The 25,671-nt window shown below is 63.0% G+C and overlaps 4 protein-coding genes across 5 annotated transcripts; 1 reads left to right on the forward strand and 3 right to left on the reverse strand.

The window, feature by feature from the left end:
• Positions 1 to 629: 629 nt before the first annotated feature.
• Positions 630 to 5,573, reverse strand: P3H4 (prolyl 3-hydroxylase family member 4 (inactive)). Of its 2 annotated transcripts, XM_064174355.1 has the most exons (8): positions 5,051 to 5,565; positions 3,566 to 3,715; positions 3,149 to 3,320; positions 2,943 to 3,071; positions 2,693 to 2,838; positions 2,524 to 2,610; positions 2,230 to 2,368; positions 1,373 to 2,145 (listed from the first exon to the last, which is right to left on the reverse strand). In XM_064174355.1, the coding sequence occupies exons 1-8, from the start codon at positions 5,534 to 5,536 to the stop codon at positions 2,132 to 2,134; spliced, it is 1,323 nt and encodes a 440-aa protein (XP_064030425.1). In that variant the 5' UTR covers positions 5,537 to 5,565; the 3' UTR covers positions 1,373 to 2,131. The 2 variants fall into 2 exon arrangements, with proteins under 2 accessions (XP_064030426.1, XP_064030425.1); XM_064174356.1 differs by lacking the exons at positions 1,373 to 2,145; positions 2,230 to 2,368 and adding an exon at positions 630 to 1,135 and having other exon boundaries at positions 5,051 to 5,573.
• A 1,533-nt stretch (positions 5,574 to 7,106) lies between these two features.
• On the forward strand, positions 7,107 to 12,404 carry FKBP10 (FKBP prolyl isomerase 10). The gene is made up of 10 exons (XM_064174405.1): positions 7,107 to 7,304; positions 8,488 to 8,633; positions 8,873 to 9,062; positions 9,243 to 9,388; positions 9,483 to 9,672; positions 10,002 to 10,147; positions 10,470 to 10,659; positions 11,031 to 11,173; positions 11,363 to 11,526; positions 11,824 to 12,404. The coding sequence occupies exons 1-10, from the start codon at positions 7,108 to 7,110 to the stop codon at positions 12,007 to 12,009; spliced, it is 1,698 nt and encodes a 565-aa protein (XP_064030475.1). The 5' UTR covers position 7,107; the 3' UTR covers positions 12,010 to 12,404.
• A 951-nt stretch (positions 12,405 to 13,355) lies between these two features.
• Positions 13,356 to 19,069, reverse strand: NT5C3B (5'-nucleotidase, cytosolic IIIB). The gene is made up of 9 exons (XM_064174363.1): positions 18,622 to 19,069; positions 18,215 to 18,313; positions 17,677 to 17,746; positions 17,086 to 17,132; positions 16,585 to 16,670; positions 16,311 to 16,400; positions 15,240 to 15,402; positions 14,354 to 14,554; positions 13,356 to 14,069 (listed from the first exon to the last, which is right to left on the reverse strand). Exons 1-9 carry the CDS (start codon positions 19,045 to 19,047, stop codon positions 13,959 to 13,961), a joined length of 1,293 nt encoding a protein of 430 aa, XP_064030433.1. The 5' UTR covers positions 19,048 to 19,069; the 3' UTR covers positions 13,356 to 13,958.
• A 741-nt stretch (positions 19,070 to 19,810) lies between these two features.
• On the reverse strand, positions 19,811 to 25,405 carry KLHL11 (kelch like family member 11). Its single transcript, XM_064174302.1, has 2 exons — positions 24,928 to 25,405; positions 19,811 to 24,652 (listed from the first exon to the last, which is right to left on the reverse strand). Exons 1-2 carry the CDS (start codon positions 25,398 to 25,400, stop codon positions 23,056 to 23,058), a joined length of 2,070 nt encoding a protein of 689 aa, XP_064030372.1. The 5' UTR covers positions 25,401 to 25,405; the 3' UTR covers positions 19,811 to 23,055.
• Between the last annotated feature and the right edge of the window lie 266 nt (positions 25,406 to 25,671).

A 25,671-nucleotide genomic window follows, 5' to 3' on the forward strand; every position in this document is an offset into this window, starting at 1 on the left:
GCATGGCATGGCATGGCACAGCACAGATCGAATGGCTGCCAAAAAACTCCTTTGTGTTCCTCTTTAGCCAAGGTCACAGCAGCCAGGCCAGCACAGTGCTGCTTTGTGCTACCAACCCACTGAGTTCTCCCCACATCCCAGCTCTGCACCCCTACTTGTGCCCCTGCATCCCACCTCTGCACCCTGGCACCTCCCCAGTGCCCAGCTCTACCAGTTCAGGGGCCAGTGGCCGCACTCACTGCCACTCCTGGAGTGACACCACTGTTCACAGAGCTGCTGCTCGTGCCTGGCACTACCAGGAGTACCAGATCCAGCCAATACCTCTGAACTTGGTTGCAACGGTGGGAGCAGGAAGGGCATCCAAGGACCCTGGCCCGTGGCTACAAGGGGCTTTGCCTGACACTGGCAGAGAAGCAGGAACAAGCAGCTGTGTGATCAACGTGAGTTTGGGGCTGGCAAGGGCATGCCATGCCCAGGTACGCGTCAGAGCAGGGTGGAGGCCCTATGGGCCCTGTGCCACCCTCACCCAGCTTGTTGGGAAGATAAACAAGCCTTTGCTCCCCCCGGCAGTGATGCCAAGGTGCTGGGATGAGTGCTTCCTGATGATCCAGGCACGAGTGCCACTGGCTGCACCCCACTGGGCTGGCACATCCCTCCCAATGGTGGCAGTGACCCACTGGTGACAAACTCCCCTCCTCCCCGGGGACAGGACAGCACTGCCCTGTGCAGGGAGCTGCTTCTGCCTCCGCTGCTGCTTCCCTTGAGATCTGCCCTGGGGAGCCCTGAGCCCAGTCTATGTATCTGGGGGCTCAGCCTTGTCCCTCAGCCCCGTGCCCAGCCCCGTGCAGGGAAGGCAGAGCTGGGAATGCCCTGGCAAACGGGAGCTGCAGGGCAGGGCAGGGCGGGGCGCTGGCAGCCTCCTCGCCACCCCCTTCCTTCCCTCATTCCCTTCCCTCCCCCGGGGCCAACGCCGTGATTCAGCCGCTTGGTTTCAGTCCCTGCCGCCAGCTTCGCAGGGAGAGGGCACACGCTGGTGTGGCAGGGAGGAGCAGGGCACCCGACACCCCGTGCCCAGGGCAGGCAGGAGCTTGTCAGCAGTGGCAGTGGCCTCCAAAATGGGCTCCAAAAGACCCTGCTGCAGGTGGGAGGGGGATGTCACATATGGTCACAGGGGGCCAGTAGAGCCTGGCTATTGTCATGGCCCCCAGAGTTTCCCAACTTCTCTTTGGGCTCCCACCCCAACTCTGTGGGATCATCCAACTCCCCCTCCCACCTCCAGCCCATTCCTCACCCTTCCACAGCAGAGCCTCTCCCACCCGGAGCACCCAGGAGCAGCAGCACACCCCAGCCCCAGGGAGCCCCGAGGCAGCTGTCAAAACACTGGTTTGGGTTTTATTAGAAGTCCAGCACCAGTAAAGAGAATAAAAAACAGCAACTGGGTAAGTTGGGAAGTATTAAATTAATGGACCTAAAGGCTACAGAGGGCTGGGGTGGTGGAAATTCAAGGCACATGCAGGGCATGGGCAATGCAACCTTGCCCGGCTGCAGCCATGCAGTGGCACAGGGACACTGGTACACCAGGAGCCCCACTATAGCACCAGGCCCTGGACTCTGAAGGGCCTGTGAGCACCAGGGGCTGGCAGGTGGTCTAGGAGCACCAGGGTAGGAGCCTCAAGGAAGAGCAAGACTGGCACACATGCCAGGCTCCAGCAGCACTGAGCATTACCCCCAGAGCAGGGGCAGCCTCCCTGATGCCCTAGAGATATGGTTGGTCCTGCCACACCATCAACAGCTCCTGGCAGGAGCTGAGGGACAGAGTAAACCCCAGTGCTGTGGGGCACCCCTGCTGGCAAGAGCTCATGGAGACACTGGGGACAGAGGTGGCCCAAGGAGGGGCTCCTGGGCAGCTGGTGCCAGTGATCCCCAACAGGAATGGGGCTGTACTTGGGGCAGCAGATGTCCAGAAGGCAGAGGCAGCCCTGCCACATGGGACTGGACAGGATCAGCCCTTGCTGTGAGTCCGAGTTTCTGTGCGGCAGCTGGCAGGAGCCCAAAGCCTGGTGTCCTCAGGATGGCATCCCAGAGACATCACTGCCCAGCTCTGCTGGGGCTGGCTGTCCCTTTGCCTGGCTCACTGCAGGGTCTCTGCAAGCAAGGAGGGCTTGTTGGCACTGGGGTGTGGGCAGCAGCCACCCCTCACCCCACAGCAAAGCCCATGGCATTAGGAACCTTGGTCAGCTTTGTCTCCCTTGGTCTTGGGCTCCTGCCACCATTCTGCGAAGATGTCCTCCTCGTAGTCACCTTCACCCTCGAACTCGCTGTCAGAGGGCAGGTCCTGTGCCTCCAGCCCCTCATCGCCCACCTCCATCTGTGGCACAGGATGGGCAGGAGGCAGCAGCAGGGGCTTCATCTGTAGCCTCTTCTCCATGGCTGGAGAAGGAAGGGCCCTACCCACAGCACCCAAACGCACCCCCCGGCACCCAAAAGAGTACCCAGTGGCACCCACACCGGGGCCATCATTACCTCATCATCATCAGCCTGCAGGTACTGCCTGGCAAAGTCCAGCATCTTCCTCTGGGCAGCCGTCCGGCTGTGGTAGCTCACAGCTTCCTGGCACAGGCAGGGAGCAGAGCCCACATCAGCCCTGCTGCCACTGGCAGAGCCGCGGGGTGAGGGGGGTCGGGGTCCTCACCGGCCGGGGCTCGAAGTCCTCCTCCTGCAGGCGCCAGCGCTGGCGGTGGAAGCGGTAATAGACGAGGTTCTGCTGCATGACGGCGTCGGCAGGGTCGAAGAGCATGTAGCTGGCCACGGCACGCACCGCGTCCCGCACGTCGTTCACTGCGGGCAGCGGCACCCGCTGACGGCGCCGGGCACCTCACCCAGGGTCCCGCGGCACCCCCGGGGTGCCCTGGTGGCACAGCTCCTCCCCTCCTGGCACTCACGCTTGTAGTAGGCGAACTGCAGGTAGTGGTACATGGTGGCCACGAACTTCTCCACGAGGTAGCCGCCCACGTTGGGGGTGAGCTCGGCCTCGCAGTCCACCTTGCACTGCAGCACACTCACAAAGTGGTCTGGGGAGAGGCGTCAGACCCTGTCAGTCCCCGCATCCTGCCGCGGGCCTGCCAGCCCCCGGGCCCTGCCTGCTCACCTGCGATGGCAGGGTAGAAGTCCTTGAAGTCCTGCAGCTCGTAGGCGCCCTCGCAGCCTGCCAGGCAGTCCTCGTATGCCTGGAAGTACTCTGCCAGTGCCTGCTCCATGCCAGCTGCACTGCTTCGGAAGTCGCCGTTGTTGTACAGCTTCACCGAGCGCACGAAGATCGGCTGCCAGGCACCGCACGGGAGCTGCTCACCTCCCCGCCCGGCACCACGGCCCGGCTCTGCCCACCAGCGGCATCAATCTGCCCTGCTGCCCCCGAGATGACTCCATCCCCAGCACGGGCCCCAGAGATGCCTTTGTGGGGGCAGGTGATGAGCAAGGCAGAGCTGCTCCCCTCGGGCTTTGGCAGGACCAGGCATGCACGGAGCCCCCGGGAGCCCCTCTGCAACCCAGTCCCTCCCCTCCTCACCTCGTAGGGAGGAGCCTCCAGGTCAATCAAGTACTCATCCACGTCCAGCATTGTCCTGTAGTAGTTCAGGTACTTCAAGGTCATCTCATGCTTGGGGTTCTTCTGCAGGAAGGTGTGGGCAGCAGACACTGCTTTCTCCAGCTTATTTGACTGGGGAGGGAGGAAGAATGGGTGCAGCAGCCTGCTGCAGGGGCCGCCAGGGCTGGGGGGGGTGTTCAGCACCCAGCAAGACCCTGGGGCCACAGGGCACAAGGCTAGTTCCTGAAGGGGAGCAGCCCAACTCCCACAGTGCCAGCCTGAAGCCCTATCATCCACTGGCAGCGACAGGTAGATGTGACCTGGAACCACAGACAGGGCACATAAATCCAGACTCAGCAAGCTCCTCCCTCCATGCCCCCAGTGGGTGTGGGCACAGAGCGTGGCACTTCATAGACACCAGCGTGCAGCCAGGAGCAATCTGCACGGCCAGCATCTAAGTCAAGGAGCCACTGTGCTTGGGCACGGCTGCCAGCTGCCCCTGCTGCTTTGTGAGCTCTCCAGTTGCAGCTCCAGGGAAGCCAGGCTGAAGGAACCATCCATGAGATGGGCTTTGGCCAGGGCAAGCAGGAGGAAAAGACATTAAGGGTCTGGGCCAGGCATTCCCTGAGTGCTGCCAGGTGAGCTGGGCAGCAAAGCTAAGCACCACAGCAGCATCCACGCTGCCAGCCAGTGGCACAGCACCAGTGCCTGGAGAGAGCAATGTTCCCTGCCACAGCCACTCTGGCCAAGGGAGGGTCACGTCGGGGTGATCCCTCATGAAACTTCTTTCCACGTCTGCACCATGAGCTGAGCAAGCTCCTCTCCATGAGGAGCACCCAGACACGTGTCCCACAGCCACCACGGTGGCACCAGACCTGCCAGCATGGGCCCCTCCAGCATTGCCCACCCTAGGCAGTACTCTGCCCAGACAGTGGGACCTTCATGGACCAGGACAAGGCAAGGCAGGGTAAAGAGACACCACCACAGGGCCTCCAACTCCTAGGTGCACCCCTCACGTCCTGCCTGATACATCCCAGATGCTGGTGATGTGCCACGGGGCAGGGGCAGGATGGAGGAGTCGATGGAGAGGCAACGCGAGAAGGGGAGCACAGGATGGGTGGTGGGGGATGGGAGGGGTGCAGGACACGGCACCACATGGCACCAGGGTGCGGGATAAAGGGGAGTGGGGTTCAGGGGGTGCAGACCAAGAGGTGCAGATGGTGATGTAGGGGCACAGGATGGAGATGCAAGCTGCGGGGTTGCAGTCTGCTGGTGTCAGGAGCTATAGGACAAGGGGCACAAGATGAAGGCACAGGACAGGGGTGCAGGATGGGGGTGGGCCCGGTGGTGGGGGCAGAGTGGAAGGGCACAGGACGGAGGGTAGAGGAAGGGGCTGGGCTCGGCTCGGAGTGGTGCCCTCCACTCCCCTCCCCGCCACGTTGCGCTGCATTTGCGCCGCCACCTCACCTTGAAGAGCGCGTAGTGCAGGTACTGGTAGGGCAGGCGGCGCTGGAAGTCGCGCAGGGTCTGCGCCGGGGGGTAGCGCAGCTGGAAGACAGGCAGGTCGCGCTTGCAGGCGCGCAGGCAGCCGGCTCTGCGCAGCAGCCGCCCGAAGAGCTGCATCTCCCTCTGCCACTCCCAGACCGCCGGCTCCGCTTCCGCGGGGTCGCCTTCTTCTCCCTCGCGGTTCCCTCCTCCTTCCGCGGGCGCGGAGCAGCGGCGGTGGCAATGAGCCTCGCTGTCGCGGAGCAGGCGGTGCAGCCGCAGGCTGGCCTCAAGCTCCCGGGCGCTCTCTGCCCACTGCGCGTCCGCGTATTGCGCCAGCGCCCGCGCGTAAGCTGCCTGCAGCGGTTCCAGCGCGGCCGTGGGGAACCCGCGCACGCTGTACTCCTCGTACTGCGCCGCGCACAGCCCCGACAGCAGAAGCGGCAGCAGCAGCGCCCGGCCGCCCATCCCCGCCACCGCCTCCGCCGCCGCGCAACGAACCGCGCAAGGCTCCGCGCAGGGGGCGGGGAAGGGGGAAGGGGCGGCGCGCGGCCGCAGAGCAGGGTCTTAGTGCGGATCTGCCGACGGGGGCGTGTGCGGTGCTGCGCGCCCCCGGCGCGATCCCGGAGGTGCGCGGTGCTGCGCCTTGCGCTCAGCGGGCTCGGTGCCCTGCGCTGCGGGGAGCCACTCAGAGCGGACTCCGTGCCACGGGCGCCAGCGACGCACTCGGGGCTGTACGTCTCAGAGCAGGATGTGGCCCGTGCAGGGATGTGCCCGGCGTTGGGCTGCACCTCTGTGCTGCAGCCCTTGGGCACTGCGAGGTGTGCTCAGTGCCACCCCACACTGCCCTGGGCAGCCAGCCAGGCCCCTCAGCCTGACTGTGGCCAGAGCTGGTTTTGCTGCAGGCCAGTGCCAGGCCAGAGGCCAAATGTCCTGCACCCCTGCACTGTGCCAGATCCCAGGGATGCATTATGCCATGCCACAGTGGCCATGGCCCAAGCCCAGGGCTTTGCTGCTGGCTGGGCAGTGGCGCTTTGGGATGTCACAGCATGGGACAGGAGCCAGGATACAGCTGAGGGTTCTTCCTGCAGAGCAGAGGCTGTTAGTGCCCAGCACCTCCCTGCCAACGAGCAGCTCAGTAGCACATGCATGAGGATGGCATTGCCCCTGAGGAAGGGCTCACACACCCCAGGGTCAGGCTCTGACCTCACCATGCCATGGGGTGCCCCCAGACTACCCCTGATCCACTGGGGGGCTCAGGGGAGCCAGCAGCACTTTGCTCAAGCTCTTGCCCTCACCGCTGGCTCTGCCCTGGGTGGCAATTTGGGTGAATGGCTCTTGGATTCCCACTTGGATGTGCCAAGGGCTCTTGCCTGGCCCTCACCAGCAGGTTTGGGAGAGCAAGGATGTGTGGGCAACACAGAGGTGAGCATCTGATGCTGCTCCTGCATGGGAAAGGCTGTGAGAGGGCTACTTCTAATGGTGGCTGTCCAGTGAAAGCTCAGCCAGCAGCAGGCTGAGGAGCAGCAGAGATTATTAAAGCTCCATTCCTCCTGTTTCCTCTGCTGGGGACTGAGCAGCAGCATCCGGAGCCAGGGGAGCCACAACCCAGCCCTGGCAGGGCAGAGGCTGCTGGGAGGAGTGCAGGCAGCGCTAGGACCCGGGATGAGCCGGAACAGGACCTCCAGCTGCACAGACTTCGCTTCCCAACAGCTCTCTGCAGCTTTCTCCTCGCAGAAGGAACTGCCCAGGGAAAATAAATAAATAAATTAGGGGGAGGGCGGGGGGGGAAAGAGGGAGGAAAAAAAACTCAGCAACTTTCCCAACGTGGCACTTTGCTGCCGAACTCATCCCACGGGCCCGGGGGAATCATCCTGGTGATGCCAGGGGGTGACTGGTGGTGGGCGCATGGCTGGCGAGGCCCAGGGCCGAGTACACGTGTACAGAAATCCCTGCTCGGGCTGGGCTGGAGCTCTCAGCTGGCTCCACCTCTCTGCCTTCCCTCTCCGAGCTTTCCGCCGGCTGCAGCTCCCAGCGCCATGGCCCCCGGCAGCATCGTCCTCCTCCTCCTCAGCATCCTGGGGGCCGCTGGCCTGGGTGACCCCGGCCCCCTGGAAGATGTGGTGATAGACAGATATTACATCCCCAAAATCTGCCTGCGGGAAGTCCAGATGGGGGATTTCATTCGCTACCACTACAATGGGACCTTTAAAGATGGCAAAAAGTTTGACTCCAGGTACAGCCCTCGGCTCGCCCCCAGTGCATGCGGCCCCGGCCGGCCCTGTGCTGCAGAGGGGTCCCCGCATGCCTCCTTCCCTCCCCACCCTGCCTGCGTGTGTGTGTGTCTCCCCCCCCCCACCGTGACATCTCCGCAGGCAACACGGAGGGGAGCAGGCAGCTGCCTGCTCAGGCCAGCCCCTGGCCCCTGCAGCTTCGACCCCGAGGAGAGCTTTTGGTGGGTGTTGGGGGGCCCTGTACTCGTTGTCACCCCAGGCTGCAGCCCCTGCCTGGGCACCCCATGCTGCCCCCAAAACCATTGGGGAGCCTGCAGATGCCTGCGTGCCCTCGGCTCTGGGGTGCTGTGGGTGGCAGGGAGCCTCTTCCCGGGCAGGGACAGGATTTGCCCTAAGGGAGACATCTGGGGCTCAGGAAGATGAGTTGGCCTGAGCTGCACAGGCAGGAGAGCACAAAGCCCTTGGAAACGTGGCAGCAGCAGAGCCTGCTCAGCTCTGAGGAGGCTTCTCTCAGCAGCTTGTGGTTTCCCTCGGCCAGTGCACGGATCCTGCTCTGGCTGGGTGCTGGTGCAGCCCCCGAGTTACAGCACAGAGAGCAGGGGGAGAACTGGGGACACAGCACAAAGGACAGAAACAAACTGGGCTGTGCTGGGACTCAGCCCCAGCCCCATGTAGGAACAAAGAATTTCCAGAAGGGATTTTTCAGGGGCCTGGAAGGCAAAGGAACTCTTCACAGAGCCATGAAATGTTCTGAGATGGAAGGGGCCTTCACACTCGGCCAATTCCAACCCCCTGCCGTGGGCTGGGATACCTCCCATCAGCCCAGGGTGCTCCAAGCCTCATCCAGCCTGGCCCTGAATACCTCCAGGCATGAGGTGTCCACAACCTCTCCAGGTAGCCTATCCCAGTTCTGCTCCAGTTGAATGTGTGTGTCCCCAGCTCAGGGCAGCCTGGGAACATTGACTGTCCTGGTAACTGCAGAGCTGTCCTCTCCTCGCCGTGCACAGCTCCAGGGGGCTGTGTGTGAAATGCTTTGGGGGCAGCAGGAAGCCCAGGAGCTGCCATCCTCCAGCCTGGCTCAGTGGGTGAGGTCTGGGGATGCTGATAGGTTTGGTCCCGAGCAGAGCACCAGCTGGCACTGAGCACCCTTTGCCACACTGCTGATGGGTCTGTCCCTCCCCCCAGCTATGACCGAGGGGCCACAGTGGCTGGCGTGGTGGGCGTCGGGCGGCTGATCACAGGCATGGACCGGGGGCTGCAGGGCATGTGCGTGAACGAGCGGCGCCACCTCATCGTGCCCCCTCACCTGGGCTACGGCAGCATCGGCGTGGGTAAGGGGCAAAGCCCTCAGGGCTGGCATCGGCAGGCATGGAGCTGCAGGGTCCAGCTGGCAGGCACTGGCAAAAGACAGCTCCATTGCCAGGCCAAGAGGTGCCTAAGCAGGACCTGCCTGGGCATGAGGTGTCCTGCCCCACCTGGGCTCTGCTGCTGTGTGGGGCCAGCAGCCCTGAGCAGCTGCAGGTTTGTGCTGGGTGCAGCTGAGATGCTCTGTGCTTGCTGCCACCTCCAGCGGGGCTCATCCCCCCTGATGCCACTCTCTACTTCGACGTGGTCATGCTGGACATCTGGAACAAGCAGGACAAGCTGCAAGTCACCATCCTGTCCCGGCCAGCAGCCTGCAACCGCACGGTGCAGAGCTCAGACTTTGTGCGGTACCACTACAATGGCACACTGCTGGATGGCACCCCCTTTGACTCCAGGTACAGGGCACTGGCATGCACCCCCTGCCTTGGGGCACCTGGCTTGGCAGGGACCAGGGGACACTGGCCTGGGGCAGGATATGGGGTCCCATGCTGCAGCCCAGAGTTCCCATGGCAGCCTTCAGGCCAGGGCAGCTGGCGTGGCCCTGGAGCCATCTCCCCATCATTGCCCCCCACCAGCTACAGCAAGGGCAGTACCTATGACACCTATGTGGGCACCGGGTGGCTGATCAAGGGCATGGACCAGGGGCTGCTGGGCATGTGTGCTGGGGAGAAGAGGAGCATCATCATCCCCCCGTTCCTGGCCTATGGCGAGAAGGGCTACGGTGAGTCAGGCACCTCCTCAGCATGCCCAGCCCCTTCCCTCCTGGCTTTGGGCAGCACCCATGTCCAGGCTGCCTCATGTTCCACCCCATCCAGGGACCGCGATCCCCCCCCAGGCATCACTGGTGTTCAGTGTGCTGCTGGTGGACTTCCATAACCCCAAGGATGGCATCTCCCTGGAGCACCTGGAGGTGCCAGCGTCCTGCCGACGCAGGGCTGTGCCTGGGGACTTCCTGCGGTACCACTACAACGGCAGCCTGATGGACGGGACCCTTTTCGACTCCAGGTGAGTGTGGGGGAGGACCCTCTTTGACTCCAGGTGAGGGGGACACACCCTCTTCGACTCCAGGTGAGGGGGACACACCCTCTTCGACTCCAGGTGTGGGGAGGGAAGTTGCTGAAGTTGGAGTGAGAGCTCCCCTGATGTCCTCTCCTGCCCCATGCTCAGCGACCAACTGGAGAATCAGGGAAGGGGTGGAAGAGAGGGTGGCAATGGGCATGAAATGGGCTAGAAAAGACAGGGCTGCCTGGGGCAGGGCAGAGGCTGGCAGGCAGGGGTGGGCTGGTGGTCCGGACCCTCCCAGGCAGCAGGCCCTGGTGCTCCTCTCACCGCAGCTACTCTCGCAACCAAACCTACAACACCTACATCGGGAAGGGCTTCATCATCCCCGGCATGGACCAGGGCCTGCAGGGGGTCTGCATGGGAGAGAGGCTCCGGGTGGTCGTCCCCCCTCACCTGGCCTACGGGGAGAACGGAGCAGGTAAAGAGCAGCCCGCGGGGTCCTTCGTGCCCACAAGGTATAGCCCCAGGGCATCCCTTCCTCCAGCCTTGGCACCAGCACACGGCAGGGCTGGCACTGGCTAAGCGCTGGCCAAGCAGGGTCAGCTCCTCACCACCAGGGCCACCCCCAGGGCTCAGGGCATCGAGAGGGATGCGGCGGGCAGGAGAATGGCCGATGCCAGCCTGTGCAGAGCCAGGGCCCCCGAGGGGTGGACACCTCACAGAGCATGGGAAGAAGCAGAGAAAGGCTTCCCCGGCCCCGCAGCTCTCCAGCAGCTCTCCCCCTCCTCCTCCTCTTCCAGGGGACAACATTCCCGGCTCAGCCGTGCTCGTCTTTGACGTCCACATCATCGACTTCCACAACCCCGAGGACCCGGTGGAGATCGAGACCCTGTACCGGCCCGAGGGCTGCAATGCCACCTCCAGGCACCGCGACTTCGTCCGCTACCACTACAACTGCTCGCTGCTGGACGGCACCAGGCTCTTCTCCTCGTGCGTGCCCTCGGCTGTGCCCCGGGCACACCTTCCCCGCACCGGGCCACATCCTGGCAGGCTCCGAGGGACAGGCGCTGTGGGACGGGCACCGGAGCAGCACCGGCAGCTGCCGCTTCTCGCAGCGGGACGGGCAGCAGCACGGCCGAGGGGCAGCAGGGCGGAGGGGGCAGCGTCTGGGGCAGAGCAGGGTGGAGGTGCAGGGGTTTGGGGTGTTTGTCACCCCCGTGCAGGGTGTGGGACTCCCGAGCATGGCGGGAGGGAGGGTGTGGGAGCTGGGGGCACGGCGGGATGGAAGGCACAGGAGTAGAGGGCACGGCGGGGATGCCCGCGGGGATGCCCACCGGGTGTTTGCTCTGTGCTTCCTGCAGCCACGACTACGAGAAGCCGCAGGAGGTGACCCTGGGGACCAACAAAGTGATCGAGGGCCTGAACAGAGGCCTGCTGGACATGTGCGTGGGGGAGAGGAGGGTCCTCATCATCCCCCCTCACCTGGGCCACGGCGAGAGCGGAGGTAGGGCAGCAGTGGCAGTGCCAGCCACGGGAGTTCTGCCTTGCTGAGCCCTAAACCATGGCAACAAACTACCCATGTGCCAGGCCCCTTCACCCCTTCTCCCCAGCTGGGGCTGGGAGGGGTTTGCCCATGGGTGGCAGCCCTGTGCTGGGTGCCCTCTAGTGCAGCAGCTTTGGCTTCTTTTGTCAGCCCGGGGGGTGCCAGGCAGCGCTGTGCTGCGCTTCGAAGTGGAGCTGATCTCTATGGAGGAGGGGGTGCCCGAGGGCTACCTTTTCATCTGGCACGGGGACCCACCTGCCAGCCTCTACGAGCAGATGGACCTCAACAAGGATGGGGAGATCCCTGCTGAGGAGGTGAGCAGGGCCCCGAGTGGAGTGGAGGAAATGGGGGTGCAGGGGACCTCACCTCGGGGAGCAGCACCCAGTAGGCACTGCTGGCACTTAGAAGCCTGTGGAGCTGTGCAGGGAAAAGCCCAGCCCAGTGCACTGCTGGGCATGGGCAGGACACCAAGGGCAGCCTCTGCTCTGGTCCCCAGCTCCTCCTCACCCTCGATGCCCCTCTGCTGCCCTCAGCAGGGGCTGTACTGCTCCTGGCCGTGCCTGGCACCAGCTGCAGGGAGCAAAGCAGCTTCTCCCCTCTCCCTGCTGCAGTTCTCCGCCTTCATCAAGGCCCAGGTGGCAGAGGGCAAAGGTCGCCTCATGCCCAGCTCCGACCCGGGCAGAGTCATCGCAGACATGTTCAGGAACCAGGACCGCAACCAGGATGGGAAGATCACCCCCGAGGAGCTGAAGCTGAAGTCGGATGAGGACCAGGAGAAGATCCATGAGGAGCTCTGAGGGGCAGAGCCAACTGTCCCCCAGAGACAGGACTCGACCTGGCCATGTCCTGGCCCCATCACCTGCCCCTGGACTCTGCCCCTGGCCCTGCTGGGGGCACAATTTGGCTTTTCTCTCCCAGTTATTTAACTGAGGGCACTTGGATTGGTTCCTCCTGCAGCCCCCAGCTAAGAGACCCAGGCAAGGAGGTGGGGAACAGCCCTGTCCTTGGCAGTCCTGATGCCCAGCGGGGACAGCAGCACCCCCCTTTCCCCACGCTGCCTGTCCCCCCTGCCACCGAGCCAGAGCAAGGGTGCCAGGGACAGATCCTGGGCACCTGCCCTGCTGCCAAACCCTGCTTCGACCCCCTGCTCTCAGCTCCCCATGGAAGGGCTGGGGCCATGGCATCCCCCCCCACAGCCCCTTCATCCTCAGCCAGTGACTGCATGCCCTCTCCAGGCTCCTCCTGCTGCTTCCCAGGGCTGGGGGCAGCTCCCCCGGCCCAGGGTTTTGTAGACCAAGGTTGGGGGGTTTGTACACACAGAACATTCTTTAGCAAGGAGAGATAAAGGGAAGCCTTCTGTGCCCATCCCTGCTGCTGGCACAGCCTCTACAGGGGCAGGAGGCTGGGGGGGTGCTCAGGTTCCCAGGGCAGAACCCCAACACCCCACTGTGCCAGCCTGGAGCCTCGAGACAGCAAATCCAAGACCTGGCCAACCTCCGTGCCAGCTGGGAGAGGGAAAACAGAAAACCTTCCCCACCCAGGCCCTCAGGGAGCAAAATCCTGCCCACCCCCACAGCACCAGCACCCAGTGACACAGACACCAGCCCCGTTTTGCTGCTTGAATGCAGGTGAGGAACCAGCTGTGCCCTCAGATGTGCCAGCTGTGACCAGCACAGCTCCATCACCTCCCACCAGTGCTGGGAGCTTCTGCACTGCAGTAGTGCAGATCAAAGAGCAGGGCAAGGGCTCAGAGCAGCCCCCCCCCGACTTTGACTTCACACCAAATAAAGAATCCCTGATGGGTTCCCAGGCTTTGCCTCCCTGTCAGCTCCTTTTCCCAGCAAGCACTCCTGCATGCCCAGGCAGTGCCACACAGACAAGCCTCAGCCTCGACTGCCCCAGTGCCCGTGGGCATTCCAGGCTCCAGCAGCTGCTGGGTCAGGCAGGAGAGGGCAAAACCAAAACTCTGCTCCTGGCACCCTCCAGCACAGAGGAGTCCTGCTCAGCTCCAGCATCTAGGCCTGGTGTGGGCTGGTGGCTCCAGCAGGGATTGGGGGGACCCAGAGCTGGATGCCAGTGCCAGTCCCAGGAGAGAAACAGCTCCAGCCTCAGCTCCTCAGTGCCAGCACAAACCAGCCCTGGCCCAGCTCTAACCAACAGTTTTATTCCAACCTAACAGGACCTGAGCCCTCCCCATTCACATTCATTGCTCCCACAACATGGAGGGCACCAAGCAAAGGCCCAGAGCAGCCCAGAGCTCACCAGCCTGGACTCATCCACCCTGTCCAAGGGTGGCAGGGCAGGGGCTGCAGCCCTGTGCTGATCCACACCACAGCAGCCCCCAAAGAGCCCCACTGGAGCTCACCCTGCACCAGTGCCAGCTCCTGCTGCCATGGGAGCTGGCAGCAGGGATGTGAAAACTGTTTCCTTGGAAGGGCCTGAATCTGCCCTGTGCCAGCTCTGGGCACTCAGAGCTTCCCTCCCAACACAACAGGAGAGGTCTCCTCCTACTGCTGCCCTGAGAGCCCAGGACCAACCCCAAAGGCTGAAGACAGAAACTTGGTTAACCAGAACAGTGCTGGAGGGAAGAAGTTTCCTCCACCTCAGCTCCTGCTCCAGGGCTGACTAAAGGGGGTCAGCAAACCTGCCCAGCAGGTACCCCAGGGTCCATTCCAGCTCTGCCAGGGGAAGGACATTCAGTGGGCAGGTCCTGCTGAGAGGGCAGGGCTGGAGGCTGCCCTCGGGCTCAGGTCTGGCAGAGGAGGTACTGCAGGATGCCATTGACCACCTCCAGGGTCTCGTCGCTCTCCAGCACAATGTCGAAGGCCTCCAAGTACCTCCCCCTGCGCTCCTCCACCTGTGCGTGGCCACCAGGAGCGGGTACAGATTGCCAGAGAGAGAGAGGAGGGCACTGAGAGTGAAGATGCTGCACTCACAGCCCCTGCACCTCCTGATGCTACCCAAAGAGAGGGCTCAGCACCACCCTGGCAACTGCCCAGGTGCAGCAGGAGCTCAGCAGGCAGCCCGCGGGAGCTGGTCTGGATCTCCTGCAGCCCCTCACTCGCTTGGGCAGCTGCCCCCTGCCAGGCCTCACACCTCAGGAAGGGTGGCAGGGAGCAAGACAACTGCTCCTCACCTCACCTTGTCATTGAGGAAGCCAATCTTGAGGATGTGCTCCACGGTGGGCACACCATCTGCCATGCTCAGGTCACCCATGGAGTCCCCCAGCAGGATGATGCTCGTCCTGGTGCTGAGCTGCTGGAAGTAGGCTGTGCCCTGCAGGACGCTGTTGTTCTTGTTGTAGGTGTGGATGAGAGGTCCCTTGAAGCCTCTCAGGACTCCCTGTGCAACAAGCACAAAGTGACCCTGCAGCAGTCATGGCCTCAGCACCCCTTTGGGAAGGGGCAAAGGAAGGCGATGCCCACAGGGCAGCAGCTGCCATCTCAGACACCCCCACGGAGCTGGGAACACAGCAGCCTGGGGACTGCCCCCACCAAGTCCCCTTCTGCAGGGCAAGGCCTCCTCAGGTGCTAAGGACCCAAAGAATGGAGCTGAAGGAGACCTTGCTCAGGGCTCTGCACTGCCCTGGAGCTGGTCAGGGGCCACCAAAAGCTGCAGCCACAGAACCCCAGGCAAGGCAGAGCAGAGCAGGAGGTAGGACTGTGCCACGCTGCTGGGCACTGCCTGTGCCCACACCCCCATGGGAACAGAGCCTCATTGTAGCAGCTCTGCAGCATGCCCTGGACTTCCTCAGGCTGCTTCAAAGGACATCTGGAGACCTCTGCAGCCACTCTTAACTCCATCCTCACCCAGCACCAGCACACAGCACTGGACACAGGGATGGCACCAAAAAGGAAACTTGAAAGGTGAGGAAATGGAGCAGGATGGCACAGGAGGGCACCACCAGCCTCTGGAGCCTCCCTCTGAGCCAGCAGAGCAGCAGAAAGCTGGGCAGGGGCAGCTTCTGACCCAGCAGTGCCTGTGGGGTCACCCCCTCCCATGCCCAGCAGCCAGCTGCAGCCCTCACCTGCTCGTCGAAGTCCATGTAGTTGGAGACCACGCGGACGTTGGGGCGCAGGGCACCAGCCTGGCACAGGACCTCCTCCACCACGTCCCCGACGCCCGCAGAGAAGATGCAGAGAGGGACCCTGTGCTGGTGCAGCTGCTCAAAGAGCTCTCTGAAGCCAGCCCTAGGGCAGCAGACTCCACTGAGAGCTGGGCACCACCAGCTCCTGGTGCAGCCAGGTGCCCACTGTCACACAGGCTGCCAGGCTTGGGTTCCTGCCCATTGCCTCCCAAGCAGGACCACACAAGCATGAGCTCGTGGTGGCACCAGCACCTCTGTGGTGTTCCAAGCATGCAAGGGGCATGGGGCATAACCCCAGAGCCTTCCTGGCAGCAGGGACCAAGCAGGAGCTGCACAGGGACATGCAGGACACCAGGGACTTGCCCAGCAGTTCCCAAGTACATCCTGCCCACACCAGTGGGTGCTGCCTACCGGTGCCCATGCCAGTGGGTGCTGCAGGCTGCTAGAGGGGTGACAGTGGGGCAGGAGGTGGTGAGGATGCCACACAACAGGCTCAGGCTGCCAGGACTACATTTCTGTGCAGAAGGGGATCTTGGGCTCACAAAGACCCAGAGAGTTGGCACCATTTCCTCTCAGAGACTGGCAGCACCTTCAAACCAAGGCTGCCTGAGCTGGTTTAGGACCATCTCTGCCAAGGGCAGCTTTAAGGGCAAGTTTTAGCACAACACTCCTATGCCATGTGTGCAGTTTGGGGCTGAACCAAGGACCTGGCTAAGGCCCAGCAGTTACAGTGCCTGCAGAGAGAAACCCTCCTGAAGCAGGAGCTGCCCCCGACCCTGCCCTGCATGCAGGGACCTCTGCCCATTGCCCATCCTCGTGGTTGCTCCCTGCCAGAGCAGGGGAGGTGGGAATGGTTTCTGGGCAGGAAGGAGACAGCTGAGTGCAGCAGCCAGGAGCAAGCTGAGGGTGCAGCTCCTGGTGCTGACTTTCAGCCCTCTCGTGGTTAGAGCCCAGCCCCAGGAAGGAGACTGGCATCTGCCAGGCTGTGGAGGCTGCAGGGCAGGGCCCTACCTCAGCATCACGCCCGACTCCCTGACGATCTGGGCAATGTCACCCTGCTGGATCTTCTGCTGTGACAGCAGCTCGTGGGCCCTGGTCCACCTAGGGAAGGCAGCAGAGTGAAATCTTCCTGGGCAGCAAGGTCAGGGTGGCCAGAAAAACAGCAACTACAACCTCCTGGCACCACTGCCAAGTCGAGAGACAGCTCAAGCCTTGTGCCCTACAGCCTCTGGGGGCAGGCAGCTGCCAGGACAAACTGAAGGCCACCAGAGGAGCTCTCACTCACCACTCCACCATCAGAGGTCGTTTCTCCTCCAAGGTGCGGTTGGGATCGATCTCGATGGGGTAGTAATGGTGCATCAGCTCCTGCAGCTGTGGCAGCGTGGGGCAGGAGGAAGAGCAGGAGTAAGCATCCCAGGAGAGCACCCAACGAGCTCCAGCCTCTGACCCCTGCAGAGCTTCACACCTCCAGTGCACACCAAGCACTGAGCCACTCCGGAGCTCCCAGGAGCCAGCAGCCTGCTGACCCTCACCTTGTCCCCAGGCTGCAGGGCCAGCTCTACCCTCCCTGCCCTGAGGGATGGAGAAGCTCCCAGGGAAGCACACAAAATCCCATTCCCTTTTTAGTTTCTCCTGCCCTCATCACTGGCTGAGATGCAGCCTGGACACTTGTCCCACTCTTGGTCAGCTGGGAGAGCTGTCACATGAGCCAGGACAATCTCCTGACTGTGGGGGACAGGGATGGCAAACACAGTCAAGCAGCAGAGCTACACAGATCGGCACCAACCTTCTTCTTGCCATCCTCACTGATGACTCTGCTGTTGTCCAGGATGCCTGCAAAGACAACAGAGCAGCAGTGCCAGAGCCCAGGCAGCCCTTCACCCAGCAGCTGTCCTGCAGCTCTGCCCCAGGACAAGCTGTGTGTGGCACACGGACCCTGGCACAGCTCACTGCAAGGTCACAGCACAGCAGCTCCCACTGCAAACCCACGCACAGCACACACTGCAACAGGGCACTGCCCACTGGCAGCGGGCAGCAGCAATGCCAGCAAGCTGCAGGATGTGAGAGCTGAAGGAGAGAGCAAGACCAGGAGGGAGCCCCTGCAGACTCTAACTCTAACGACTTTAACAACTCTAACGACTGCAGACCCTTAGATGCAACTTGCACACCAAGGGGGAAGCTCCAGCAGCAGGCCAGGTGATGTCCAGGGGCCAGCAGCTGCTGTTGCAAGGAGCTGGGCCCTGGAATTGCATGGAAGAGAACATGAGAGAGCGTCCAGGCATGGCAAAGGACAGAGGAGAGAAGCCCCAGGGGCTGAAAGCACCAACAAGGAAAGCAAAGGGAAGTGGCAGGCAGAGCCCCAGCAGCTGGCACTCACTGTGTGAAGTAGGGCAGCGGCGGCCGTGGCACAGGAACCTGCTCAGAGTCATGTCGAAGTCAGAAATGATCTGGAGGGAGAGACAGAAGCAAGCCTGGGCCCAGGCTTGGACCCAGTGACCTGCAGAAGTCTCTTCCCATCCCCACAGCTGTGATTGTGTGACTCGGTTCTGCCCTTGCCAGCAATACCCAGGTCTGCTGCCCACAAGGAAACAGAGCCAGCATGGGCACCTCTCAGGCAAGGCTGCTGCCAGTCCATCTGAGGGCCAGCACCCCTCCCACCCCACCACTCTTATCAGCACCCAGCTTCATCCTGCTGCCTTGCTGCCGCGGGTGGAGTGGGGGTGCTGGGGATTGGCTCCCGTTCGTAGCTTGCATGACTGAGAAGGGAAAGGCTCGGCCAGGGAGAGCGGCAGCGACAGGGCAGCGCTGCCCCTGCCCCTGAGAGGATGAGGAAGGTGAGGGACAGCTGAAGGCGAGCGCTGAGCATGGCAGCGACGCAGGACCTGCTGCCAGCCCGGGGCACACCGCGCCGGTACCTGCAGCTTGTCCCTGCCCTGCTCCTTCATGGCGCTCAGGATCGCCTGCACCCGCTCCGGCCGCCGCATGCGGACTGTGGCGTTCTGCAGCTCCGGCACCTGCGGGCAGCCCCCCCGGGGTTCGGTGACACCCCCTGGGGTTCGGTGACACCCCCCGGACCCCACCGAGCTTCTGGCGCGGAGGGACCAACACCCTCCAGCCCCCGCAGTGCTGCCCAGGACCCTGCCCCTCATCCTGGCAGCGCTTCCCAAGGATCCCTGTGCCGAGGAGCTGCTCCCAGGCCTGGCTCTGTTCTCCGGGACCCTGCTCCCCAGAACCTTCCCCCTCGGCAGCAGCCCTACCCAAACCTCCCCCCTCCAGCCCGGCACAAGCTCGGCGTAAGCCCCGCTCCCGCTCCCGCTCTCACCATCTCGATCCGCTCCCGGTAGGGCCGAGCCGAGGCCGCGCAGCCGCGGGGAGGAGCCTGCGCGGGGGCGGTGCCAGGAGCTGCCCGGGGCCGGAGCGGAGGTGCCCGCAGGAGCCCCAAGCGGTGCCAGGAGCTGCCCGGGGTCGGAGCGGAGGTGCCCGCAGGAGCCCCAAGCGGTGCCAGGAGCTGCCCGGGGCCGGAGCGGAGGTGCCCGCAGGAGTCCCAAGCCGTGCTGGGAGCTGCTGCAGACCGCAGCGGAGGTGCCCGCAGCTTCCCCGAGCAGTGCTGGAGGGTTCTCGGCTGTGCCCGGCGCTGCCTGGGGGGCCTGGAGGCTCCCGCGGCCTCTTGAGTCTCCTCTGCAGCCTGCTCCGAGCCAGGAAGAAGGAGCAGAGCAGAAGGCTCCTTCCGGAGAACCCCAGCCCCCATGGGCAGCCTGTGCCTGCCCACCCGGCCAGTCCCTCCCCCACCCAGCGCTCCGCCCGTCCAACCCAGCCCACGTCCCTCCGCAAGCATCTTGCTTGGGGCAGTGCCAAACGCTTTAGCCACGTAACCTGCTTCCGAGACCACCAGAGGTGCAGCTCCCCGCGGTCCTGGCACCTCCTTAGACACCAGAACTCATCCGCAGCCTGGTACCCAGCAGCAGCTCCGCAGTGGGGTCCAGGGAGCACCCAGAGGCAGTGCAGGACTGGGAGCGGGGCCGGGCTGGGACTTTCCCTTCCCCACAGCCCTCTGCTTTTACTGCAGCTCCATTCAATGAAGGCTGCCGGCAGCAGGGGAATACCTCCGCTCACTTTGCACTAGAAGCCATCAAGAGAGGCCAGCAGAGCACTGAGTCTTCGGCAAGTAGAGTGCCGAGCCTTTGGCCAGCACTGCAGCTGGCCCTCAGGCCACGCAGGTCTAACCCTGGTGCGAGGCAAACCCCCGGGCAGTTTGTCTCTGCTTTATCAGCTGAGTGCTGCCCCAGCCTGCCCCTGAGGTTGGCAAAGGCAAACCCCAAAGCACCATCTGAAACACCTGAAACCATCACAGATCTCTGCGCACATCAGAGCCTCACCAACAGAGTCCACAGCTCTGCTCCCCCTGGGCTACACTAAGAGCACTGACAGGAACCCAAGAAACGACCCCAGAGAGGAGGCAGCAGGCAGCGTGTGCCAGCCCCAACCCCTGGCAGCAAAGGCTCCACAGGCTGTACAGAAATAGAAGGTTTATTTGCATTAGTTCACCTCTGACAGGAGACTTCAGTACAGTGCATCACAGGACACCCATCAGGGCTGCTCCCCAGCCCCAGCACACACACAGCTGCAGTGGGCACAGGAGTGCTGCTTCCCCTGCCCCCCGCAGCTGCACCAGCACCAACAGCAGGGTGCACAGTGGCACAGCCCCCTGAGGAGTGTCTGACCTTGGGTGCTCTCCAAAGAGCTTCACATGACACTGGGGCTCCCAAAGCAGCTCTTTGCTCAGACCCACTCAAGATTGCCACAGGGCAGCTCTGATTTGTGCCCTCACAGAGCATGGGTACAGCTGCCAGTAAACCCAAGCCATTAACTCTTTAAACCCACTTTTGCCAGCCCGTTGGATGGCACCAGATAACCATGACAAGGCTGTGATAAAACCAACCCAGAGCTGCAGTTTGTGACTGGCTTTGTCACCAGTGAGCACTCTGTGGCACCAGCTGAGCCAGGCCTTCAGAACTGGCAGGGAGAAAAGCAAACGCTGCAGTGGGGCAGCAGAGCCTGGCACAGCTGGGCATGGGGCATGCTGGAAAGCTGCCCTGCTGTCTTCAGCTCTGCAGTGGGCTCCTGCTAGGTGCAAGAGTTTTATCAGACACATGCAGGGCCAGCAGGCTGGGGAGGGCACAGCAGGCACTTGGAATCGTGCACAAGGACCAGGCAGGAGGTGCTTTGCCCCACTTGCACCTGGAGCAGGAAGGCAGGAGGGGAAGCATGCATGGTGTGGCATATGCCTGGTGCAGGGTTGGGTGTCACGAGGAAGAGGAGGAAAACTACACCCGGTGTGCCATGAAGAAGGCCAGGAGTCAGCCTCCCAGCAGTGGCTGACCCTGAACCAGCCACAGCCACACACACCTCCCAGGCTGCTGCTGCTGCCCTGTGGCACAGGCATGCAGCAGAGCCAAGCAGCTGAGTGCCATAAGGAATATTCAGGTTAGTGGGACAAATGCCAGCCAGAGGCAGGAGTGCCCCTGCTCCCAGCACCCCCATGGCACACAGGGAGCCTTCAGCCCAGGACCAGTGCAGCTGAAGTCAAGGCCAAACCAAATCCCAGCGATGCAAAGCTCCAGGAGCTGGCAGAGCAGGAGCCAGAGCAGGCAGCTACTGGTCAGTGCCCATCCCTCAGTGTGGAATCGTGGCTGGAGCTCAGGAGCTGCACACTGCAGGCACCAAGGCTGGGCTGGCACTGCCCTGCACTGCAATGTCCTCAGCAGACCTCACAGGCAAAGGTTCTCATGCAGAGTACAAGATCAAAGCTGCTTAGAAAGCAAACTGCTCCTGCACCTCTGCTGCATGCTGCCAGGCACCCCTGGCTCACCCCCACTGACACAGCAACCCTGCAGCTTCTCCCTGAACTGCCAGAGGCCTTTCTGCTGCCCTGGTACCAGCACCCCTCAGCTGCTTGTGAGGCCACCTCTGCTCTTGGGCCAGACTCTGCAGCAGGCCAGCACCAGCTGCTGGGGGGCAGCTCCTCTGAGCAGCTCCTGTGACTCAGTTCCTCTCTTGCTCCAGGCCAGCCTGGCACAGCTCAATCTGCCCTAATACTCCAGCAGGCAGAGAACACAGCAGGGTTACCAGGAGTGAGTAAGGGCAAAGTAAGCTGTTAGGAGTTTCCAGGTGGGGTTACTGTTACAAGAAGCCAAGCTCCTGACATCCAGAGTGCCAAGTGATCTGCCAGGGATGGACACAGCAGGGAAGCCTTCACACCGTGTGCTTGGAGGACTTACCCAGGCTCTCAGCTCTGACCTAGGCTGCCTGCAGGATGGGAAAGTGTCAGAGAAACCTCTGCAAAACAAAGAGCCAAGCTGGTTAAAGCTCTTCTGCAGGGATGCTGCCCAGAGCAATCCACCAGCAAAGCACCAGAAGGCCAAAGGCAGGAAGAGGTCCTCCAGCACTTGCCTGAACTGCCTGGGGGACACTCTGGGTCCTTCTCCCTCCCCTCCCCAAGGTCCTGGGTCAGTCTGTACGGCAGGGAAGGGCATGGGGGAGGGAGGTGAAGGATTCACTGAACCTGCAGCAAGACAACTCCCTGAGGTGGTGACACTCCACAGGAAACCTCCCACGTTCTGCTCCTCAGGAGCACAGCAGCAAAGCTGAGCCCAGGGTCATGCAGAACCCACCTCAAAAGGCCTGAAAGTGTTTAAGTGAGCTCCAGCCTCACAGCCACGGGACCTGGGGGAGTGCAGTGGTTAGAGCCTGAGAGCTGCAGGAGGACACCAAGTGCTGGCCTGAGGAGCACTGCAGCACAGCCAGAGGTGCTGATTGTCAAGGAGGCTGGCAGAGGCTCCCAGGGGCTCTCCTGGGCACTTCTTCACTGGCATAAAACGTCCGCAGCACCTGAGAGGGATCTGCAAGCAGCTCAGGTTTCAGTCTTCTGCTGTGACCTCCTTCACAGTGCTGACAGCCAGGAGGGCCCAGGCAGTGCTGCTGGGCAGCTTCTCAGATGTTCACTCCCTTTATCAGCTGCTACTGACCCAGCTGACCCAGGTCAAAGACAAACTCAAAGCACCCTCAGATACACCTGAAAAGGAACAAATCTACTGCCTCAAGTTCTCTGCTTGAGCCAAGTGCCTGGTGCTGAACCAAGCCTCCACCCAGAGCCAGACTCTGCAGCCTCTCCCCAGCACACAAAACGTCTCACACACACAGAAACATCCCAGAATACCTCCGTGAAGGAAGATTGTGCTTTGCTTTCCATACACAACTATTGCACCTGCCCCCAGCCTGGGAAAGCCAAGCACACCCACGCCAAGCAGCTGTGGAGCTGCCACTGAGCAGGAGGCTCCATGGAATGTCAAGAGAAGTGCAAATCAAAGAGGTGCTCCCGAGCACAGGAATGGAGCCTCTGGGGGCTGAGACACAGACCTCTGATGTTCCACACAGCACCTCCAGAGACTGGCTCCACACAAACCCTTGAAAACAAAGACCTGAAGAGAGCAGTAACAGACTTCACATGCCCAGAGGTGCTCCACAGTCCCTGCCAGGCTGCACTCTGCCCCTGGGCACCGCTAACACTGTCGGACCTACGGCGTCACTCAGTTCCCATCTGAACTCAGTTCCTGAGCTTCTTCACTTCCAACACCCTAGAGATGCTGGTTTGATGCATCCAATGCAATCCTCACCCTCAGCTCTTACAAAGGCAGGAGAAGCCCAAGAGAAGGGCTCAGCACTTTGTGCCTCAGCCCGAGCAGGAGGGTGGCAGCCGCTAGCACTCAATCTGGGAGCGCGGCAGGCGGCGCAGGCTCACGGAGTGCCGATGGATCTCCTGCATCTGCCTCTCCTGCATCTGCCTTATCCTGTCCTTCTGCCACATCAGGTTCTGAGGCATGGGGTACCTCTGCGTCCCCTGCAAGCACCTGAAGGGGATCCTGACGTGGCAGGCGGTGGCCCTGCAGCGGGGCTGCGGCATGGGGGGCAGCAGCATCCAGCGCTTCCTCTCGGCGCAGTAGCGGTAGGCCTCCTTCCGGTACTGCTTGTCGATGTCGTCGCTGTTCTTCCACCCCCCGATGATGAAGACATCGTCCTTGTAGTAGCAGATGGCTGCCCCCTCGATGCTGAGCACCTCCGGGGGCAAGCTCTCCAGGATCTCATCGGAGGCCCTGCCGCTGATCTTGGCCTTGGCCTCCTCATTGTCTATGGGGTAGCTCTTGGGGCAGCAGGACGCAGTGTGGTAGAAGTTGGTGTTGGCCACGGACATCTGGAAGGAGCAGTAGTTGTCGATGAGGGGCAGGGACTCCACGTCCTGCCACTGCCGAGTCTCGGCATCGAACCTGATGAAGACTGCCCTGAGGCCGTCCTCGCTGTCGCTGTCCACGGGCGTGCGGGCGGCGATGTAGACGAAGCGATCCTCGACCGCGGCGGCCTTGACGTCGCGCAGGATCTTGGGTGCCGACTCCAGGCTCAGCCACTTGTCCTTCTCCGGGCTGTAGATGGCCACGTCCTTGAAGCCGGGGCTGAAGTTGCCGTGCCCGCCGATGCTGTACAGGTTGCCCCTGACCTCGGTGAGGCCGAAGGAGTGCTTCCTGGTGATCAGGTTAGAGACCTGCTCCCAGATGTTCCTGCTGGGGTTGTATCTCTCCACAGTCTTGGCGAAGCCTGGCTCCATGGAGCCAGCCACGTAGACGTAGGAGTCAGTGACAGCCACGGCGTGGCCATCCAGGTGGTTGTGGATGTGGGGCAGGTTGACCCAGCGATCCTCCTCGATGAAGTACCCCACGCACTCGCTCAGGTAGTCCCCCCCCTCCGACACGCCCCCGATCACCATGATGACATCCATGTTCTGCCCGAAGCGCGGCAGCAGGGCCAGGGGGCAGCTGGAGGGCTGCAGGTTGCCGGCCCGCAGGTTCTCGGAGCGCAGGGCATGGCTCTCCACGGCCTCCGACACCAGCTGGGCACAGCCCTCGCTGCTGGCCACCAGCCTCTCGGGTTTGACGTGGCGGGTGAGGTAGGTAGGCTTCATCTGGGACAGCCTCAGCAGCTTAAAGAGATCCTCAAAGTACCTCTCCCTCTCCTCGGGGTTCTTCTGGACCCACTTCAGAACAGTCTCGAAGAGGATCTCCTCCGAGTCCACCGTGATCTCCGAGTCCGAGAGCCAGTCCCTGACCAGGTGGAAAGGCAGAGTGTAGAACTCCTCATCCTGGATGACTCTGTGGAAGTTCCTGCGGATCATGTCCTGCGCCCGCAGCGCCAGCTGGCTGAGCGAGTACATGTGCGCCAGGCTGTGCACGGCCACGCAGTTGGAGAGGTTCAGCTTCTTCTTCAGGAACTCTCCGCAGAACTCCTTCAGGCGGCTCAGCAGGAACCTGCGGGGCCGAGGCACAGCGGTGATGCTGCGGCCCCCTCCCCTCTGCCGCCAGCCCCCGGGCTCCCCCCCGCGCCCCCCTCCCCTGTCGGCCATCTCCAGCACTTCGCGCACGCCGCCGGGGCCGAGGCGGATGGTGCCGGTGTACATGAAGCCGCCCCCCGCCCCGGACCCCCCTCACCTGTGGCCATCTCCAGCACTTCGTGCACGTTGCCGGGGCTGACGCGGATGGTGCCGGTGTACATGAAGCCGCCCCCCGCCCCGGACCCCCCTCACCTGTCGGCCATCTCCAGCACTTCGTGCACGTTGCCGGGGCTGACGCGGATGGTGCCGGTGTACATGAAGCCGATAACGGCTTCCACCGTGTCGGGGTCGGGGCCGCCCTCCGAGCTCCACTTCTGCAGCTCCACGCGGTCCAAGCGCGACTCGGCGAAGCCGCCCGAGAAGAGCGGAGTGAAGTACTCGGTGGCGCCGGCCAGGACGGAGCGGTGCGCTCGGTACTCGCGGGCAGCCCCGGGCCGCCCGCCGCCGAAGGCCAGGGTGATGTCGCAGTAGAGGCCGTGGCGGCGCTGCTCGTTCTGCCTCCAGGCCAGGTCGGAGCAGTGCGCCGGGCACCCGAACTCCTCCGCTTCGTTCTCCCCGTCCATGCCGCCGCTGCGGGGGCAGCTGCCCTCGGCCTCCGCTGCCTGCTGCCCGGGGACCGTCTGCGGCTGAGGGGAGGCTGCGGCCGCCGCCATTTTGTCCGACATGGCGGGGCCAGAGCGCCTGCGCCGGGGGCTGGCGGGAGCGGCGCTGCCCCCTGGCGGCGAGGGGGAGCGGCCGCGGCGGGGGCGATGGCGGCCGGGGCTGAGCCGGGGCTGGCACAAACCCGCGCCCAGGACCCCGCGGCCGCTCGGCCCCGGCCGCCGCCAGCCGGGCCAAAGGGGTGACCGAAGGGCGCAGAGGCGGCGCTTGGGCTGGGCGGGAGCTGCTCCGCTCCCGTCCGCGGCGAGTCCGGCGCCTGCCGGTCCCCTGCGGTGG

Source organism: Pogoniulus pusillus, chromosome 40 (assembly GCF_015220805.1).
Source record: "Pogoniulus pusillus isolate bPogPus1 chromosome 40, bPogPus1.pri, whole genome shotgun sequence".
NCBI classification, from domain to species: Eukaryota; Metazoa; Chordata; class Aves; order Piciformes; family Lybiidae; genus Pogoniulus; species Pogoniulus pusillus.

Coding starts and splice junctions, on each gene's coding strand:
- P3H4 (XM_064174355.1), bottom strand. CDS start 5,536: ATGGGCGGCCGGGCGCTGCTGCTGCCGCTTCTGCTGTCGGGGCTGTGC. Junction 3,716..5,050: donor TGCACTACGCGCTCTTCAAG/GTGAGGTGGCGG, acceptor CTCCCTCCCCAG/TCAAATAAGCTGGAGAAAGC. Junction 2,611..2,692: donor AGGACTTCGAGCCCCGGCCG/GTGAGGACCCCG, acceptor TGCCTGTGCCAG/GAAGCTGTGAGCTACCACAG.
- FKBP10 (XM_064174405.1), top strand. CDS start 7,108: ATGGCCCCCGGCAGCATCGTCCTCCTCCTCCTCAGCATCCTGGGGGCC. Junction 9,063..9,242: donor GGCACCCCCTTTGACTCCAG/GTACAGGGCACT, acceptor GCCCCCCACCAG/CTACAGCAAGGGCAGTACCT. Junction 9,673..10,001: donor GGGACCCTTTTCGACTCCAG/GTGAGTGTGGGG, acceptor CTCTCACCGCAG/CTACTCTCGCAACCAAACCT.
- NT5C3B (XM_064174363.1), bottom strand. CDS start 19,047: ATGGGGGCTGGGGTTCTCCGGAAGGAGCCTTCTGCTCTGCTCCTTCTT. Junction 18,314..18,621: donor ACCGGGAGCGGATCGAGATG/GTGAGAGCGGGA, acceptor GGCTGCCCGCAG/GTGCCGGAGCTGCAGAACGC. Junction 16,401..16,584: donor CGACCTCTGATGGTGGAGTG/GTGAGTGAGAGC, acceptor TGCCTTCCCTAG/GTGGACCAGGGCCCACGAGC.
- KLHL11 (XM_064174302.1), bottom strand. CDS start 25,400: ATGTCGGACAAAATGGCGGCGGCCGCAGCCTCCCCTCAGCCGCAGACG. Junction 24,653..24,927: donor GTGCTGGAGATGGCCGACAG/GTGAGGGGGGTC, acceptor TCGGCCCCGCAG/GTTCCTGCTGAGCCGCCTGA.